This window comes from Simochromis diagramma, unplaced genomic scaffold, assembly GCF_900408965.1.
Source record: "Simochromis diagramma unplaced genomic scaffold, fSimDia1.1 OVJJ01000324.1, whole genome shotgun sequence".
In the NCBI taxonomy this organism is placed as follows: domain Eukaryota; kingdom Metazoa; phylum Chordata; class Actinopteri; order Cichliformes; family Cichlidae; genus Simochromis; species Simochromis diagramma.
In genome coordinates, this window is record NW_024386918.1 from 518,314 (window position 1) to 539,318 (window position 21,005).

General features: G+C 37.7%; 1 protein-coding gene across 2 annotated transcripts in view; it reads right to left on the reverse strand.

Annotated features, from left to right (window-relative positions):
* Positions 1-7,954: 7,954 nt before the first annotated feature.
* Positions 7,955-21,005, reverse strand: part of nlrx1 (NLR family member X1) — a 36,765-nt gene continuing 23,714 nt past the window's right edge. Inside the window, exons 8-12 of one of the 2 annotated variants that reach the window (XM_040036468.1) lie at positions 20,322-20,417; positions 17,675-17,761; positions 14,635-14,886; positions 13,820-14,024; positions 7,955-8,503 (exon numbers count right to left, since the gene is read on the reverse strand). In XM_040036468.1, coding sequence (XP_039892402.1) covers positions 8,366-8,503; positions 13,820-14,024; positions 14,635-14,886; positions 17,675-17,761; positions 20,322-20,417 — 778 coding nt within the window. In that variant the 3' untranslated portion in view covers positions 7,955-8,365. The remainder of the gene's footprint in view (positions 8,504-13,819; positions 14,025-14,634; positions 14,887-17,674; positions 17,762-20,321; positions 20,418-21,005) is intronic. The other variant, XM_040036469.1, reaches the window with a different exon arrangement.

Consider the following 21,005-nt stretch of genomic DNA (forward strand, 5'->3'; position numbering starts at 1 on the left):
AAAAGTTGTCACAGTTTGATGCGTATCAAACTGTGACAACTTTTTGACCTTGAGGTAGTTGACACAGAACCGTATAGACCCCTCTTTCTCTACCTATAAGAACTGTAAGAACTATGGGGCTATGGGGCAACACCACACGCTGTGTGACTCTTCTATTACTCACATCAGGCCGCGTTTCAAAATGGTGCTCTATGAGATTCGTACAGCCCAGCAGGGGGAGAACACGTCTGCAAAATGCTGTTGCAATGCAGCAACATCTGCTCTCTGGGCCTGTGCCAGATGGTTATCGTAATGGAGGGAGACAGGAATGGCGGAATTTGGTAACTCTGGCCCCAAATCATCTCTCATTCTGTTCTGTGTCTCTGTGCTCCCTCCCTGTTGCCTTATCTGATGTCTTAGTGTCAAGCTCGTGTCTGTGCATACCTGTTGTATTTCCTGTTTTTATTTTGATAGTCCCTGTACTGTGTGTATTGTGTCTAGTTTTCCGAGCTGTGTTTTCCTCCTGTCTCCCATTCCCTGATTGCTCCTTTCTTCCGCTTGTTATTGGTCCATCTGTGTTTCTCTGCGAAGTCATCCTGTGAGTTATGGTTTCAGATTTGTTAGATTTTCCAAGTTTAGGTTTTTTCCTTAGTTTCTGTCCTTCCCATCTCTGCTCTGTCTCTTTATTTACCCCGTGTGTAAATAAAGCTCATTCATCCCATCTAAGCCAGTGGCTGCATTTGGGTCTCTCTCTCTCCACTTCAACATCCTGCCAAGCTGCCCCAGTCTCACTGTGACTGGGAGGAAGGGAGGGTGGACCCAAGGACTGCCCACATAGCAAATAAAGGTTCAACAGCTGCTTCATTCGTTCTGAGAGAACAACACAGGCTACAGATTGCGTTTTTAAAAACCCCATCACAGCAATTATGACAGTTAAACCAGTTTGTGTGTCTATATGTGAAATTGGAAATGCTATTCTTTTTTTGTAATTAAAGTTTTTTATTATTATTTTGAACATTTAAGAAAAACATAACATAACAACCCAAAACAACAAAAACCACACTCAGTGAATAAATAAAACAAACAAACAAACTGTTGCATACACAGTTAATTCTTAATTCAGACTGTATCTCACATTGTCATCATGCTGTAGACCCATAAAAACAAAAAAAACTGTCCCATTGTTCCGTTAGAGTCTCTGTCTTGCTGCTCAGTCTTCCCAGCATTTTCTCGCATGCAGCATTTTCAGTCATTTTCTCCTGGAAATGCCGCTAATTAAATGCTATTCTTTTTACAAAAATCTTAGTGATTTTGGTTTATTTAACTATAAACTTTTTCAAAAGTATACAATTATATTTTTGGACAAAGGTTTTCAATGTAACATAAACTTTAATGAACTTTACTTTTACCATAGTTCAGCCAGTGCATTTATCATCTTGTACAAATAAAAAAATATATATACACAATATGTTTGAAACACATTGTGCTGTATTTTAAAGTTTGTTCTACAGAATGTTTGTTCAACTTAAGTTAATGTTAACACATTTATTTTTACATTACATTACAAGTTATTTAAAGCAGATGAGCTTTCAATATTCATTCTGATTTTAACTGTGCCTAACAGAAACACACCTGCAGGAGTCTTTTGTTGCAGAGAGTCTTAAAGAGTCCTTTTTAACTGCATGGATCCGAGTCTAGGGAGTACCTTCTAAACTGACCAATAGAGATACATTGTATTTTCAGTGAAGAGTTTGTCTCAGCAGCAGGAGAGACCCCACTTTTAAATTACTCCTGTGACCACATTTTTGACAGCGGGAACATAAAGAACATGCTGTTGTGTAGTGCTTAAGACCCTCACAGTTCAAAAAGTATTTTCATAAGAGTTACAGTATTGGATTTAGAAGCAGTATTTCAAAAGGTGCACCGATGCAAATTTGACAGGGATTTGCCACAGAGAAACAGAATCAGTCAGTAGTTACTACAGGCATATTGGATAGAGCATTTTGATTGGCCCGTTAACTTCAGGCTTGTTCTCCATTGGTGGATTTGTCTTCAGCAGATAGGTGGTTTAAATCTGGGCAGTTTGAGTCAGTTGATGACTTTTGGAATCATCTTTTGTGACTGGATGATCAGAACGGAAACTATTTACAGTTGTGTTTTAAAACACACTGCTATTATTTTGAACACGAATAAAGCTCAAAATCCATATAATATTTTTGTCCATTCATTGGGAACACTGCATATTATATTTTACTCTTTTGTTCATCTTTTGATGTATCAATATTTCAATTACTTTACAGAAAATGAAGGAAAACATGATATTGGGCAATTCAAAAAATAGCAGTGTCTGCATTTTTCCATTACAAACTCAAATATTTACTCAAACTAAAAAAAAAAAAAAGTTAAGATTTAGCATTCCTGTGAATCACTAAACTAATATTTAGTGGTATAACCACTGTTTTTGAGAACTGCTTCACTTCTGTGCTGCACGGAGTCGACCAACTTCTGGCACGTGTAAACAGGTATGCCTGCCCAGGATGATTTGACATTTCTTGGTTTTGCTTCAGAAACAGCATTTTTGATGCCACCCCACAAGTTTTCTGTTGGATTAAGGTCCAGGGATTGGGCTGGCCACTCCATAACCTTAATTTTGTTGGTCTGGAACCAACATACTGCTCGCTTATTGGTGTGTTTGGGGTCTTTGTCTTGTTGAAACACCCATTTAAAGGGCATTTCCTCTTCAGCACAAGGCAGCATGACCTCTTCAAGTATTTTGTTATAAGCAAATTGATCCATCATCCCTGGTATGGAATAAATAGGCCTGACACCATGAGAAACAGCCCCATATCATGATGCTTGGACCACCATGCTTCACGGTCTTCAGGTGTACTGTCGCTTGAATTCAGTGTTTGGGAGTCGTCTGACAAACTGTCTGTGGCCCTTGGACCCAAAAAGAACAATCTTACTTTCATCAGTCCACAAAATGTTTCTCCATTTCTCTTTAGGCCAGTCGATATGTTCTTTGGCAAATTGTATCCTCTTCAGCATGTTTTGTTTTTTGTTTTTTTTAAACAGTGGGATTTTCTGGGGGCTTCTTGCCGATAGACTCAGACAAGCTTCTTCTAATTGTCATAGTACTCACAGGTAACTTCAGACCATCTCCCTGGAGCTGATCATTGGCTGAGTCTTTGCCATTCTGGCTATTGTTTGATCCATTCGAATGGTAGTCTTCCATTTTCTTGCACGACTCTCTGGTTTGGCTTTTCATTTTAAAGTATTGGAGATCATTTTAGCTGAGCAGCCTGTCATTTTCTGCACTTCTTTATGTTTTCTAGTGATGGCCCGCTTGAAGCTGAAGCTCCGGTGCATGTGGCCAGAGTCACGTGATCGGTGACGTCCGAAGCTTCATTTAGAGCCTAACTGCTTCGGTATCTGATTCAATGGTTTATAAGGAAGCGAATCATTCACGGGATTTGTGGAGTGTTTTGATGGTGACAGCGAACCACTGATCATTCCACTGAGAGATTTGGAGCCAGCGAGGAATAGAGGAGGTTCTGTTGTGTGGGAGGATTTTGAGTTGATTTTTTTGAGCTGGTGGGTTTTCCAGCTTTGTGTTCTGGCCGTTTGCTTTTGTTTTGTGCGTGTTTATTATATCTGAAAACGGGAAAAAGGTAAAATGTCAAAAATCTGCTTCCATAATATAAATATCATTAAATAACTTTAGAAAAACTTCCACTCGACTCTTTACATGTAATGTTGTAAAAATATATATATTATTGTTTAATTAATCTGAAAATGTTAGTCTGCCAAATGTGCAGCAATTGAATTTATTTATTCTCTTCAGCTGATAGTTTGTGGGGCCCAGGTAGACTGTATACCTGCATCTCTACCAGTTTCTCTGCACTCCAGCCTCCTCTGTGCCATGTGAAGGGATTTTCCTTAAGGCAGGAGAAATTATCTCCACGAAAAGGAACAGGTTGAGCCATCGCACACTAGAACAAATTCTCTTCTTAAATAAAAATGAAAAAGGGTTACCTTAAATGCATCATGTTTTTAATTTGCAAGTTCATAGGCATTTTCCTTTTCCATTTCACAATCAATTCTACCCCCAGGTCAAAAATATGTCTGGGGAAATTTCCCTAATATAATATTATTTATAAATACACCTGTCTAGCGATTAATTGCATAAGTGCATGGAGGCAGGACCTCAGAGCAGAAGCATACTCCATAATGTGTTGTACATTATTATATGTGTATATTATATGTAACGTGGTATTTTTCAATTATTGTATTTACCAACATCAAGAAGTCACAAGCAAAGAAAGACCACACCATGGTGCATAACAAGGAGAGTTTACTGGTCAAAACTATTTATTAAACAAATAAAACACATTTTTTAACCACCAAAAAATACACGTTCAAAGCAACACAACGGCGGCCCAATATCAGACAAAACTCCACTCTGTAGAGTGGGCAATCATAATGAAGCGGTTGGTTTTATTTTGTGGATTCAAGCTGCTCTTCGTATTTTTGGCCACCAGATGTCACCAGAGAGGACTGTGTTGAAAAGCTTCGAGTAATGAACCGTTTTTCAACACAAGCTTCAGAAAGCTTCATTTGGCCATCACTAATGTTTTCCCATCTCCAATCAACATTTTGATTAAAGCACGCTGTTCTTCTGAGCAATGTCTGGCATGACCCACCTTTGTCAGGTTTTCAGAGAGAATTCCATGTGCAACATCTTCTTCTTTCATGTTTAACAGCAGCTTGCATCCAAAGATGTTGCACTACTGCCATCTTCTGGCTTTTATTCTTACTTCAGTTCCGAATCCTTAGATCCTCTTGATGAGACCCCTATTTTTTTCACAAAAAACGAAAAACCACTCCTTTCCCTTCATCATGACTTAACTGATTGACCACCTTTTCAGACGTAACTTCCATTACACCACCCATTTCTACCCTCAACACCCTCCTTTGACTTACATGCATGTACAACATGTGCTAGCTTCATCCTTAAATAAGGGCCACATGAATGACACCTGTTTCTTCACATAATGAATGACCTCACTGATTGGACTCCACACTGCTATTTGATTTACAGAAATGAATGATTTACACAAACACAGTGTTTTTCTGAGGTTGTAACTTTGCAAAATTAAATTAAGGAAACAAATTATTAGAAACAAGTGATCTACCTACCATATTCACATAAAACAATCAGAACAATTAATACAAAAAAAACCTTTTATATTCAAGAAGAACTGTAGAAAGCTAAAACATGATACTAATCCATTCAGCTAACGCAGCTTAACAGTCACTTGGGATGAGCAAATTTGGAAGCATCAGATGTATGCTGACAAGTAAAGACATGGCCATCTATGTAAGCGCCCCCCATCCAGGTCAGTCAACAGTTGAAGGACGAGTGAGGCAACTTCTGGGGCCACCCACAAGCCCAAGACCTCGGTACCCTCTAACCTCCTCCAACCTCTGGGTAGCTGGTCGTAAATTCGACCCTGTTCCTGATTGGCTGGACCGAAACCGTCCCACACCATTTTATTGGTAATGGTTGAAGGTAGCCAGACCTCTGGGCGAAGTCCTGCTTGCAATCTTTCGACTCAGGCTGGCAAAAACTTCCGGTCACTCGGGGCCGCTGGAGTTGAGCGAAGGTGGGGTCCGTGCCTCCCCAAAAAGCTGTTTCACAGGGATCAGGTTAAACCTGGCCTCCTCCACTCTATTATATATTGGTCAGGCCCTTCTGAAATTGCTTTATTGATCAGTGCTTTTCCTCATTGGTAAAAGCTAGGGCCACCTCGATTTTAAATTGTTTTACTGGTGGACCCCATCTCGGGGTCGCACCAGGAGTCAGAGAGAATGTCATTTTTGCCCACACTGGCTGCTGACGTGAAGACCCACCTGATTCTCTCAGGGATGCTCGCTCCTGTATGACTGTCTCCCACCGAAGTGGAGCGTTTGTAAAAGATCTGGCTGTGCAGCCACCAACTCTCCCCATCCTCACTGTTACAAAGCACCGGTTTAACTAAGAATAACCTTTTTATTTTAGTTTAACACATTTACACACACACACACAGACATACATGTTTACATATGCCGATACACACACATGCACACTCACACACGACGCAGATATTCTGCAAACATTCTGTTTTTACATTTGTCATCCTCGAGTTAAGACATTAAAAATACTTCATTCCACTTTTCCAATTCCACTCTTTAAGTGGTTTAGAAGATGAGCTTTTAATATTCATTCAGATGTTTTCTGACTCTATATTTTCTTTTGTCATCAGTTGGCTTTTCTAATGTGGATTTTAAAGATGTTCAGCTACTTTCCAACTTTGAAACTCTGCGTGAACTTCAGCTTTCAACAGGTCTGCACTTTAGTGAAAAAGTCAGTCTGCCCCAGGGCAGCTGTGGCTACAATCGTAGCTTGCCTCCACCAGTGTGTGAATGCGAGAGTAAATGAATAGTGGCATTGTAAAGCGCTTTGGGTGCCTTGAAAAAAAGCGCTATATAAATCCAATCCATTAAAAAATGTTGAATGAGTTGAAATCCACTGAATCATTCACCTGAAGGCCAAAGATTCAGCAGTTATTACATTTCAGCTCAAACCATTCAGCTATCAGCAGTCACACTGCATTTCGATCAGGAAATGCATTCTCTCTTTTTTTTTTTTACTATATAAAATATATACAGTACTGTATGTATTTTGGCCATTTATGTATGTATAGCTGTATATCTCAGATTCTGTAAAGTTATTTATTTCATATTCTGTATAGTTTTTCATATTTATATCCTCTTCATAGCCTGTACATAGCTTGTACTCACTACAGCCTGTACATACTTATAGTTATAGAATATTCACAACATACTTCATACCGTGTACATTATAACATACCATAATAGACCCATTTCTGTAATATACTCACATATCTATATTATTGCTAATATATATTGTAATATATCTATATCACTAAAGCACTTCTGGATGGATGCAAACTGCATTTCGTTGCCCTGTACCTGTGCATGTGCAATGACAATAAAGTTGAATTCTATTCTATTCTATTATCAAGTCTTGTATATTATCAAGAAATCCTTTACTTAGCATACACGTGTTTTCAAAATATTCCTTTCTGTTCTTAATCATATGTAAATTACACATGCAGACATTCTGTTTGATGCTGATAGTTGTTTGTTTTACTGCAGTGTACTTTGTTGGCTTATTTTGTGCAAAAAAGATGCATTTAATGAAGATGATATATAAAAACAGACTTTCACTCAAGGCAACCAAATGTCTCAATGCTTTGGCCTCATATGAAAATGACAAACTGCATGTCCTTTACCTCTCTCTTTCTTGTGCTTGCTAATACAAGGAAATTCATTTTAATTATTAATGTGAAATAAATCAAAAATGCGCTCTTTAAAAGCAACTTTAAATGACAAACTATTCAACTAAAAATTCACAATCCAGTCACATGTGGAGCACCTCACACATTAAAGCCATACAGTTTGATTGTGTTTGGGTCTTTTAAATGGTTATGAATAGTGCAGTGTAGTTTTTACTGTAGAATCAAGAGCAAAATCTCTTCTACAGTGATGAAACTATATCTCCTAGACCAGAGGTGTCAAAACTATTTTACATCAAGGGTCACATACAGCCCACTTTGATCTTAAGTAGCCGGACCAGTGAAACTGTCTTTCTGCCAGTGTAAAGAAGTTAAATCTTTAACTGTTTTTCTACATAATCAAGAAAAAACAGCTGTGACATAGAAAGAAATCTGTCAGCATGAGTCTTTGGACTTCAACTGTACAAAATAAATGTGTAACATTACAGAAAAGGTTTGGGTAGCTCATTGCCTGGACTGTCAATTTTTTGTTGTTGTTGTTGTTTCTTAAATTAAACTGTAGTCATAAAAAAAACACAGACATTTCTATAGTAGAAAGTGAAAATCAGAAACTATTTTGTCATTTAATTGTTTATTGCTTAATTACTTTGCATAATATGAATGGCCTCCCTATCTTCTTTTTTCAACCTGGACAACTTTTATTACTTTCCTTCATCCCCTGGACCTTTAAGGGGAATGTAACACGTGATTGTCCGTATGGTGTACCTATCAAAATAAAGCCCAACCCCTGTCTGCAGGAATTCTCAACAGGGCTGAAGATTCAGCTCCCACATAGAGACCACATCAATAACTGACATATGAAATTATTTTGCTGGCCAGAAAGAATTGTATTGTGGGCCTGATATAGTCCGCTGGCCTGTTTTAAAACCCCTGTCCTAGACTATTGGTCGTTGCTGTTTGAAGATTCTCCTATCTGGATTCATCCTATTCAAACTTGAACACTCATTTCCTGATCACCTCCTGGGTTACTTCTTGGAGGGAGGTAAATTGTTCCTATACATCTTTAGAATTTTCCGGACTCCCTTCTCAACTCTGCGGAAATGTAGCCTCTTCCAGAGGCTCTGCTGCTGTTGACGCCCCCACTCCAGATCCTCGAGAAAGACCTGCAAAAAAGAACAAAGGGCCACTGGTTTTACTGACACACACCTGACAATCAATCTTTTTTGTGCATTTCACCTCATCAATTTTAAGTTGGGTGTTTGTACATGTAAAATGACTCAAATTTAATTCTGCAAATCTAATTCATATCTTAAGGTCACTAATCCAATGATCCCTGTTCTCTGACAACATGAGTGAGGTGTCTCACTAGGAAAAAATGCTGTCTCAATGCCATCTTCAGAAGCATATATGTCATAACACTAACAAACTGGATGCTTTCCTATAAAAACACAAACAAACAAAAAAAAACATCTAAACCTGGATCTCTAATATTTCAAATTCCTACATTCCTACATTATAAATGCAACAGGAGTGCCAGCTTAACAGTACTGGTAAGTGAGTTAAAGACAGACCTTGGTCATCATATCACAGCTCATGTCTGCCAGACACCTATTCAGGTGCTAATGCTCAGGAGGGAAAACAGAGGGGAATAAAATGCCCTTAAAGCCAAGGGGTAGAAATGTGTGTCACTAACTGGATGTCATGATCCTGGGTCTTTGACCCACTGTCTTGTGTTTTCAAGGTTGTTTTTTTAATGAAATATTTTCTGTTTGAATCTTGGCTTGCTTGCTGTTTCTTCCCCAGAATGGTGATACTGTTTATTTAGACATTGAGTTTTCTTGAGTCTTGAGACTAAAGAAGTCACTTGGGTGAGTGGGAAAATGTTTCTTCCTTTGAAAAGACAATATCTAGATGAATTAACTTGGGGTTTATGGATGGCAAGTATCATAACACTTGTTTATTAACTTCTGTCTATCACAGCTAAACTGAGGTGAGTTGAGGATATCCTGAACTGTTGTTTTTGATACTGTTAGCTGGTGTAAGCAAAACTGGAATCTAACAGACTTGTTAAGACTTAAACACTATCCAAATAGACCCTTATATGATGTGAATAAGTAAGCATGTTTACGTGGGTTTTCATGTTTCAGAAACTCCAGTTTAGAAGGTAGGCTTGAGGTAATAATGAAAATATATGCATACAAATGTGGAATTGCTACATATAAACTTAAAACATAAAGCAAAGAATTTGTATTTGGTTACTTGTTTGTTATAATAATGCTTCTTGGCAATATATCATATACCGTTGGTGTCAAACTCATTTTAGTTGTGGGTCACATACAGCCCACTTTGATCTTAAGTAGCCGGACCAGTAAATTCTCCATTCTGTCAGTGTAAAGAAGTTACATATTTAACTGTTATTCTACATGATAAAGAAAAAGCTGCTGTAAAAAACAAAGAAAGCTGTCAGCACGACTCGTTGGACTTAAATTGTAAGAAATAAATGTGTAGAATGACAGAAAAACTTGTGGTAGCTCATTGCCCAGACTCTTCAGTTTTTGTGTTTGTTTGTTTTGGGGTTTTTTTTTTTTTTTATAAACTGTAGCTGTAACCCTCCCCCAGAAATGTCTGTAATAGAAAAAAATTTTTTTATTAGAAATATAGCATTTTGTATATTTATTATAAGTGTTTGCAATTTGGCATAATTTGTGAAAGGTTACATTTCTTCATTATTAAATAGCATAAATAACCCTGTAAACACCTTTAGTAAATTCAACAGTAAATATATATAAGAGAAAATATATATTACTGTAATTATTCCTACAGTAAATTTGTTTTACAGTAGTAAACTGACCTAGGTGAAACTGACCAATGGCTATAGAGATTTCTTTCAAACTTTCTTCAACTGTTTTGTGGGACTGACATTGAAAAGAAAAATGATTGTTTTCTGGAGAAAACATTAATTCAACAAAAGAGTACTATGTTCTTATTATCCTCAAACAATTTTTTAGACACACATGCTTCTAACTTGATTCGCTTCCTCTCAACTTTCTTACAAAAGGCAGCACTAACTGTTTATAAAGATAGAGGAGTCGTGTATTGTCATACACTGGTTATTAGCTTACATTGGTTATTGAGCCCAGCAAATAGTTTTTGGCCTTATTACCTTCTGAAAATTATTTGTTAATGCTGTCACTGTTAATGCCATTAGTATATGATACTAATGTTTAACTGTTTGCTATCTATCCTGTGAAGAGGTTGCCTAATATTACTAGTTACAAGTTATTTAAACATAATTTGTATTTGGAAAAGCTTTGTTTTATATCTTCTTTCTTAAAGCTTTTGGCCCGAGTCACTATTTGTGAGGTGTTCACTGGAGCCTTTTGTGCCTGGTATCTGGATTAGGTTTGGTTTGGAACTGCTGTGAAAACTTAGCGGGTGAGTAAGCTGTTGCAACTAAATTAACTGAAGTCAATCTAAGCGAAACGACAAATCTAAGGTGCATATATGTTCCTTGCCTACTAAGTTTGGTTGGGGGGGGGGATCAGTATTTAGTAACTTTGGAATAAAAGAAAACTTAAAAATAAAGTTTTTATCTTCATTCCCCCTCACCACCTTCCTAACGCGTGGTATAACTAACACTTTTCTAATGCTTGTCACATGACTAACATTAGCGTTTAACGTTAAGTTTAAACCCATATGCCTTCATGTCTAGTATTAAATGATATTACATATGTCACAAGGTTAATATTGCTCAAGTCAGAAGTTAATTACAACTATTAAAATAGTCACGCCATTTGTGTACAAACAGTGCAATGTATCAGCGCGGACACTGACTAGATTTTATCGCCATATCAAAATGCATTGGAACCTATGTTCACCCATGTTTGGTTGTGGCTTAATGAATTGTCCATGCAGTTTTTGAACACTTGCTGCACTTACATTGCACATGCACTCCAAGCACACACAGTCAAAAAAACCTTCATTGAGCTGTACACCTACTCATATGGATGCAGTGATTTGTGAAGTTGAGGGATGCCAGCATACATCTCATGATTTGTACATTTTGTGTGATCATTTTAAATGGCACATAAGAGATGGAAAATATTACTTGCCTGTTTCCTAACTGAAAAACTTATTTTCACGTGAAATCATCTTTCACATTACACATCAGCAGAAAACATTAACATGCTTTACAGAACCCTGCAAAGGTAGATAGTGATGCAGCAGGAAGTAAGCATGAGAGAGAGATCCATGAAAATTATACAGTCTCCACTGTGCACCCTGAGCTGGTCAAAGGGATTGATATAGTAAAATGTGTAATTCATTTTATGTGCTTTTTTGTTCTTGGGTCACTGCGACACCAGCAGATGTAGTTGACAGCTGTTGGGATTTATTTTTATCTTAACGCTAACATCGCATAAAGTGCCCAAAAGTAAATTGCAGTAATACTGTAAATGGATAATACAGGAAAAGTGCAGTACAAGAAATTACAGTAAAAATACAGTACTAGTACTGTAAAGGAAATTACGGTACTACTATAAATACACAATACAGTAAGGTTACTGTGATTTGTATTTACAGTAAGTTACTGGCATCCAGCTGCCAGCTAGTTGTTGTAGATTTTACAGCAACCTTTGTACAGTTTAGGCTTTCTTATCAGATGATGGAAAACTGGTCTCGAAGCATGCTAAGAGGTACTGCTCTGCAATTTTATTGTGGTGGAACCAAGACAGTAAAAATTAAAAGGGAATTACAATGTTTTTTCAAATGTGCAGTATAGTTTTCATCTTCTTTTGCTGCTTATTCAGTGAATTTTGGTCGGCGAGTGATAAATCTTGCAGTTTTAGAATCTGTCAGCACTCAACCACATGTCCTTGGCCGTCAGGTGAACACAGACAAACGCGAGTACATCCTTTTGCAGAATCTGTTTGCCTGCTTTTTAATTGTTTGCTGTTTTACCCGTTTTGTGGTTTTTGAAATAGTTTTGTGAGCTTTTAGCTAAGATTCTGACATTTCTGTGGATATCACACATGTCTTTATTTAAACAATAGATCTGGCGGTACATCCCATTAAACCTGATGTTCTCCCTCTCCCCTCTGGTACCAGGACCATTGGGGTTCAAAAGGTTAACTGTTTAATGCTAAATTACTGTTGCGCAGCGGTATTTATTGCTTAATTAAAAGCAGTAAAACTTATGAAAATACAATAAAAGTCCAAATGTAAACAATTTAAAAAATATAAATGGGCATACATTTAGGTCTGTGACACTCAGACACTGAGCCATGGCTCTGCAGACATTTCTGCATCTCTGCTATTCAAAGATACTTTGTAAAATTTATTTTATGCAAAATTTAATAGTCAACTATAAATTGAGTCTTTCTCAAGAAAGCAATTTTGTATTCAGTGTTTTCATAAAAGCCTTATTTTTATGGATGTGCTACTACTAGGAAGAATACACATGAGGTTTAAGGCCTGGACAAGTTTGAAACCTTTTGTCCTCCTCTACGGTGGCCCCGAGAGGCCAAACGGACTGCAACTTAAGAAAACACCAGCAATAAGAAATCTGAATAAGAAAAATGCTGCAAAAGCACACAAAACACAACAGAAATAGGAAAAAAGAAAACAGAAATAGGAAAAACGACAACGGAAATGGGGGGGAAAAAAAACAGATTTCCACAAGCACGAGGGAAGTGTTTCTGGGGAGACAATAACCCAATGTTTTTGTGTTGTTTTTGGATTGGATAGTTGAGTTGAGTGCCAAGGGGTACACGCTGGGCTATGGTGGACTCAGGTTGTATGCAGACCCTGGTCCACCAAAACGTGGTTCAGCCTGGAGCATTGTTGGAAGCAGAACTACATGTGTAGTTGGTGCCTTTAAAAAATATTATGTGGTGCTATTAGAAATTAAAATAAAAAGCAAAACATCGGCTGCTGTTAGCTTCTGCCTTACACAACCCATAAATGTGGAAATGACTGGCCTAGATTTAATAAAGTGGTGGGACGATGTTTGCGGGTATGCTCAAAACACATTCAAACATGTGGTTTCGTTTATGCTTAGTGGTGATGTGAGGTTGTCCAGCAATGCTGCCGGAGAGGGGGAACCTGCGAGGCCTTTTCAGGAAGCCCACCAGTTCCCGTGATTAATTCCATCGGTCTCTTCTTCCCCTGGAGGCTGAAGTCCACTGACAAAGAAGCACTGACACTGTGGCGTTCAGTGCTTCTTTGTATGCTCCTGTGTGTTGGGGGTGAGTTCTGACGTACAAAAACAACAAACAACTGGACAAGCAGGTGAAAAACACCAGCTGGCTGGTTTCTCATGTCTTGTTTAGAAACACTTAAACACAAGTATCTTAAAAATGCTGAGCTTAACCTATTATTTAAAAAAAACAGGCTTTTAAAAACCCACACAGTATGAATCATTTTTTAAATGACATGTTTTATGTACATTTTTACATTTACATTGTACTGTATGTATATACCTTTAGTTGCTGTATGACATGCTGCTGATCCCAGGATGAGGAGTTCTCTCGTATAACATTGAGAATAGGGCGCCAGTTCTCAGAGAGGTCTGTCCCTTCAGTGACAGAAGCCAGGACCTTGACCCGTTGGCCACTGTGGCTACGGGGAACACCTCGGGCATACAGGGACTGCTTCGCCACTTTACTGAGAGGGTTCAAATATAAACTGCACAAAGACATGGACAAAAAAAAATTCTGTAGGGCTTGCATGAAAGACTGCATGCTTTTAGTGTGTCTCTGAGGCCTTTTGCATTTCACCATATGTAGTCCATTTTAAAATGTTCTTGGTCTCACTCACAGGAGTAATAAATTGATAAATTCCATCAATTATCTGATGACACAATATCAGGATTCCCAAAAGGTTGATTCTGTTCATCTGGACGTAGCGTTTTCAGTGGGAGAAATGCTTTGTCACTCATCCAAATGACTTCTTCTGTCTGAAGAAGACAAAATGTTTCTCCCACTGAAAACGCTTCGTACATATGAACAGAATCAACCTATTGGGATTTACTTACCTGGACTTACAACTTACATTACGCATTCATCAAAACAATATCAGGGTTTATCATTTAATATATGCCAAACTGTAAGTAAGGTGCTTTTTTCATGTTACGAAAACTGTCAGTGTTCTATGAAAAAAATAAATAAATAATTATAATGCAAAAAGGACAGTGGAATCAGAATTTATTTATAATGTGGTCTATGCAATACAACATTATAGCACAACTAAACCTCAAAGAAATGTTGAGCTTTGGATATAGTGAGAAGTTTCTTACTGTACAGTCTGAATGCTGGGATGTTCTCTACAGGCATCTACCAGAAGTAGAGCTGCGTCGTCTCCAATATTGTTATAGGCCACGTTGAGCTCCTGGAGTCTTCTGTGTTGTTGGAGCCTCTTAGCCAGATCCAGGACACCCTCATCCCCCAGTCCAGTGTGCATCAGGGACAAGTTTGTCAGGGACTGATTCTCTGGCAGGGCTTCCACCAGGATTTGGACTCCAGACTCCATTAGAGGGTTGTCACACAATCTGAAGAACACAATGGAATAATATGGCATTTCTGGTTTGGTCTAGGACTAAGAATAAACTCCATGTGCAAATGAAGGTGTTAACCAGGGCTTCGTAGCAAAAATATAGGCTAAGGACTGTAACTCCGGTCAGTAGCTAATTGATGATCAGAAAAAAGTAATAATAAATAAACCACAATCCAATGGCCAGGTCATTAGAATTGACACTGAAAATAACAATAAATGAATGTGAATAAAATAGCACAATCAATTCTCTTGAAGCAATCGTACAGGTAGAACAGTATGTGACTTTCCTCTGATTTAGACTTTGCTCAATGTTGAGTCAAACACTGTTGTTAAAAGAAGAGGGGATGTTACACAGTGATAAACCTTTCCCATATATAATTAATGTGGAAGAAAGACATTTAGCAAACTGAAAATGATGTCAATTGAGATGTTAGTTCGCTCTTTTAAACCATTATGTCATAAAAAAGAGAAAAAAAGAACAACATGTACAGAGTAAATTTGATTAATAACCATTGACATGTCAAACATAAGTCCAAAGATATAATATCCAAAGATATAAAATTTCATAGACTCACAAATTTGACTCTTTTTGGAAGGTGAAGTTCAACTTTAGTATTACACTGTAGAGCACCCTTAAACTGTGGATCAAGGTCCAGCTTGTGTGCCATTATATTGTTTTGAAGAAGAAAAAAAGAAGAAATCAAAACAAAAAGAAAATGAACATGGTGCTTGTCATTATCAAAACTTTTCCCAGCAAATGGCCGTTAACACATCAAACAACTCAGAAAGATTACACTTAAACCTGTGGTGAGTCACAGGTTTAAGTGTAATCTTACAGGTGAGTCTCTTTACGGTCTTCAGACTTCCCTTAGACAACCTGGGAAAACATGGATTCACTAAATTTATGACTCTGTTATTAAGCTTAGCTGAGCTGAATTCTTAATTCTGTCTGTTATTTTGACTGTCTCCCAGATTAGGCTGGTAGCTTTTAGTAGGGCCAAGTAGGGCTGCAACATGCTACAAGAAGAAATGGGAGAGAGACAAAACATTTTTTTCAGCATGCAAATTTATTAAAGAACGAGACGAAAGCGCGTTGCTAGGACTGATCTGAGGCAAATTTCATTTCAAAAGACTACCCAACAGAAGCCTTGATAAAATGCTGGATACGGTTTCTGGTCTACTAAAGAATCAAGAGGCTGTTTTTGCTGCTTTAGACAAACAAAGCACAAGCTATTCATTTTAACTCCATCAAATCTGGTAAAACTCCAAAAGCTGGGAACTGTTCTTGAGCCATGCAGGTAAATAAAACTAGTTTTTAACTTATTGTTACCGTTTCTTCAAAAAGCTCCATAGTTGACAGTTATTGTGTAGATTAATAATAATCTTGGAGGTGAGACATATGTCTCATGTTCAGTGGTTTTATCTTCTGCCACCTGCATCACACCATGGAGGTCTCCAATGATGACTCAAACACATGGTGAAATTTATTCTGCCTTTGTAAAAGACCTATCTCAACCTGTAGCTACACGCAACCATCAGTGGCTCAAGATAGCTACTGTGCTTGACCCACGCTTTAAGGATTTATATTGTTTTGCAAGGGGAGAGCAAGAAGAGGTTTGGACCAGCCTTGAGGCCCTGCTGCCTCAGTGTAAAGACGCCACCACAAAGGAGCCAGCAAAGACAAAGAGCCTCCTCTCTTCATTGTCTTCAGACTGATGCAGATGAGGAAGCCCTGTGTAACGGGCCCTGAATTTGTACAGAGCAGGATCCACCATCAGCGAGAAAGACTGCTTGCTGAAGTGGTGGTCCAGGCGAGAAGGGACCCACCCACAGCTGTCTGTCATAGCCCACAAGTATTTGATTAGTCCTGCCACTTCTGTCCCATGTAAGAGAGACTGTTCTAACTTGCAGGTCACATAGTAACAAAAAAGAGAGTTGCCTAGAGCTCTGAAAATCTGAACAGGTTAGATTGTCAAAGTAACTGGCTGAAAGAGACAGACGGTAAATAAGCATGGAGCTATTGTGAATCTAATGGGTTTGGGGATTTTTTGCACTAAAATGTTCAATGATCACATTGTTTTAACCTAATGTACAAAATAATTTTGGCTAAGGATACTCAGAGTTTAAAGCTGTTCAACCTTTTATGTTTCTATCTTATTTGTTTAAGAAGAAAAATTGCACCTTATGTTGAAATTTTTATTATTATTATTTAAATACAATACCATTTTAAAAAATGTACTTAAAGTACTTAAAATAACACTATTTTTAAGTGTGCCCTATTTTGGCTAGTGATATTATTTTTGTTTCTCTGTTTTTTCAATTGAAATGCAGTTTAAAGAGCTTGAGTTTATAATATTCATGACCATGTCCATGATTCTGTCACCCACTAAAACCCTTTTTAATTAAAAAAAAACAAACATATGCGCTTTAGGGCATATTTTCTTGTCCAATTAATTTATTACTTTGCCCATAATTATTTGGGTTAATTTTTTTTAATAAAGCCCCACCCCTAAACTCCTTGGAATTCAAGTTTCAATTGATGTTCTGACATTCTGGTAGTGTCTTACTTGTACCGTGTTTGCAGTTGCAATGTAAAACCAAGTTGTGCAACTTTTTCCTAATTTTTCCAATACTTATGCATTTTCAAATTATGCAATCAAATTCTGAAATCTATTACATTAAATTATAAAATTAAAAGACAGTGCCAAAGTAAAGACGTGACTCATTTGGTTACATACATTTGGACTAAAAACATCAAAACTCAAATGAAAGTAGAGTCTTACTTCAGAGATCTAATAACACTCCTGGGATCTAGCAGTAGGTCTCTCAGCAGACTGCAGGACTCAGGACCAAGGGTGTTAAACTGCAGACTGAAGACAACAGAGACAATTACATGCGCACACACACACACACACACACACACATATATATATGTATATATATATATATATATATATATATATATATATATATATATATATATATATATTAGGGGTGCAACGATATTCGTATCGATATTGAACCGTTCGATACAGTGCTTTCGGTTCGGTACGCATATGTATCGAACAATACAACATTTGTAATTTATTTTATCAATTTTCCTTCTGACGATGCTGTCTGTGTTGAGCGCTCAGTGAATCTGCGTTCGACTACTCCGCCTAGGCTGCACTGTCGAGCGCAGATCCACTGAGCGCTCAACACAGACAGCATAGTCAGAAGGAAGAGCGCAGGGCAAGCTAGCGAGACAGAAGTTAAGCTCTACTTGCAACAGGCAAATTGAACCTCATTCAGATCTGGCGTTTGGAATTATTTTGGTTTTCATGTGACGTATGACCCTGAAGGTAAGCGAGTCATGGACTAAAGTAAAACAGTATGTTGGATGTGCCATGCAATGCTCAATTACATTGGTGTGAACTAGTGTGTTAGCGCAGTTAGCTCGTTAACGTGTTTGCCGTCTAGCCCCATGCACGGAGCGATCGGCGGTAGCTCGTTAACGGAGATTTGCCGTGTTGTGGCGTTAAGGTCATTTCAACGAGATTAACCTGAAAGCACTAGTGGGAACACAACGAATATGACTGCACATTTACTCCGACATCATCCTAGTGCAAAGACAAAAACAACAAGCATGCTACTAACTTTAGCCAAGTCATTTAGACAGCTGTTAGCACATGATTCTCCTTATGCTGCTGAGAATATAGCCCAGAAGAAGCGGATAGTATAGCTTTTATTTTGGAAAGAGCCATTTCTCTGTAATAAACTCTCTTTTCCAAAGATGAGTGATTCCTCAATCAGATACAGGGCTTGCAATATCGCTAGCCCGACGTCCCGGAGCTAGCGATTTTTTCAGTCGGGCTACCAAAATCTATCTCTGCCCTGCCCGTCGGGCTATTGTAGGAAGGAAAAATATATGTCAATGCTTTTGCATTCTTTCAGAAATGTAGCTGGGTAATTATGTCATTGGCATCGGTGAGCCACTGTCAATATGTGACATATTGAAGTCGCGTTTGAATTTGCGCTTGTTTTTTTGCTTTCACTTTGCAATCGTGCGAACTGTGTATAGAGAGCGACAGCACTGATCTGTGAGTGATGATAATTTGTGCACCAATTCCTCTGACATTGTCTTATCAATCGTTAGCTTACTATGCAAACATGACAAGTGAAATCTCCCGCAGCAAGCTTAAACATGTGAGAGGTTGATCGCGCAGAGAATCGCTGAGCTTATGTGAGTGAGCGTGTAAAAGCATTTCAGTTCTGCTGAGCCAAATAAGACAGGTCAGGGTGAAGAAGTGACAGCCAAAGAAAAGCTTACCACAAAACGGAGAAGTTAAGACAAATCAGACTATAAGGCAAAAAGAAAGTGCAGCTTTATGGTTTCATGGACAAAAGAATTTCTGTGGCTGCGATATGATGAGCTAAATAACCAGGGCTGCACGTAAGTGGTCCGCAGGTGCGCATTCGCTGTCAAAATAAAAAACACGCACAAGGGTTAGGGTTAAATTTAAAAACTGTACTTTTGAGTTAAAATATATATTTATAATTTTAATAAATGACAAATTAAAAATGCATGAACATTTTTTTTGTATTGAAAAAATATCGAACCGTGACACCAAAGTATCGAACCGAACCGAACCGTGAATTTTGTGTATCGTTGCACCCCTAATATATATATATATATATATATATATATATATATATATATATATATATATATATATATATTCTAATTAGAATTAAATTAGAATTTAGAAATAAATGTTGTATTCCAATGTACTAGTATAATTTATTACAATATTATAAAAATGTTTCAATTTATTCATTTATTTAATTTTATTTACTTATTTTAATTATTTATTTATTTATTTTTACAAAAAAGCTTGAAGTCAAACCACTACTTCAGTATAGTATCTATTATTCTACTTAAGTACAGAGAGTCTGTACTTTTGCCACCCCTGCTCATTGATGGTATGTATAATGTTGGTATGTGTTTGGTATGTGTATGGGTCAGTGTAATGCTGGACCCATTCATAACCCATTTTCATCTTCTAGCTGACGGAACAAGGTCAAGATTTTACAGTTAATAACGCCATCTATTGTGCCCTCAATGCAGTCAACTCATCCTGTACCCTTAGAAGAGAAACAGTACCACACAGGCAGGGCACCCTGAGGGGAGCTGGGTTGTAGGGGATCAAATATTTCAAACTTTTTTGCAGCATGTTTTTCTGAATCTGACGCTTGATTATAATGAAACTACCATAACTACCATTGGGTAAGTGCATCATGCCATTGTAACATCCAACACAAAATAAAAGCAGTTCTAGTAGCTATAATAGTACCATCTTTAACATTCACCATCATGCAATATGCATCATGAACTCGGGTTGCTTTTTATTTTGCAAGCAACAAGATCATATATTAAGTTTCAAGTCTCACTTGAGGTTGTATGTGTGTCTGAAGGCAGGGCACAGCATCTGAAGCGTGTCATTATTCAGGAGACAGGAGGATAGGTCCAGTTCTTCAAGGTAGTAACTGTAAAAAAGCACCACAAGATGGTTAAATAAAAACAATAACGAAAAACAAATAGACAGCTCCTTTGTATCCACATACACAGTCTCATATCAGCAGTATATATACAATATAAAGATAGGGCCAAGAGCTTTATAGAAACCTTATTTCTGCTGCTTATATTAGAAATCTCATTCTTTTGCCGTCTACCCAAAATGTCTCTGCATAAGTGAGTGTTGAGTCAGACTCAGGAATTCCAGAAATCACTGTCTGCAATAACAGTTTGCAATGGCATCAACAGATGTAGGTTAGAGGCCAAAAAATACAAAACCAATTTTTAGGTCCACAGTTTTGGGAAATGGTTGTTTCTCTGCCATTACTTGCCAGAATTTGTAGACTGTAAACTCCCTAGGCCGAATCTTCAGATGAAGTCTGCTATTCATCGCAAGAACTACAGGAAGTAACTTTCAGTGAGAGGCCTATTCTAGGCCTATATTCTCTTATTTGTTATATTAGTTAAAGTTATACCCGATTATACTCTGATCATTATTCAGCAATTAACCATAATTAACTATCAGCAAAATTACATATGAATTATGTTTCTGTGGTCAC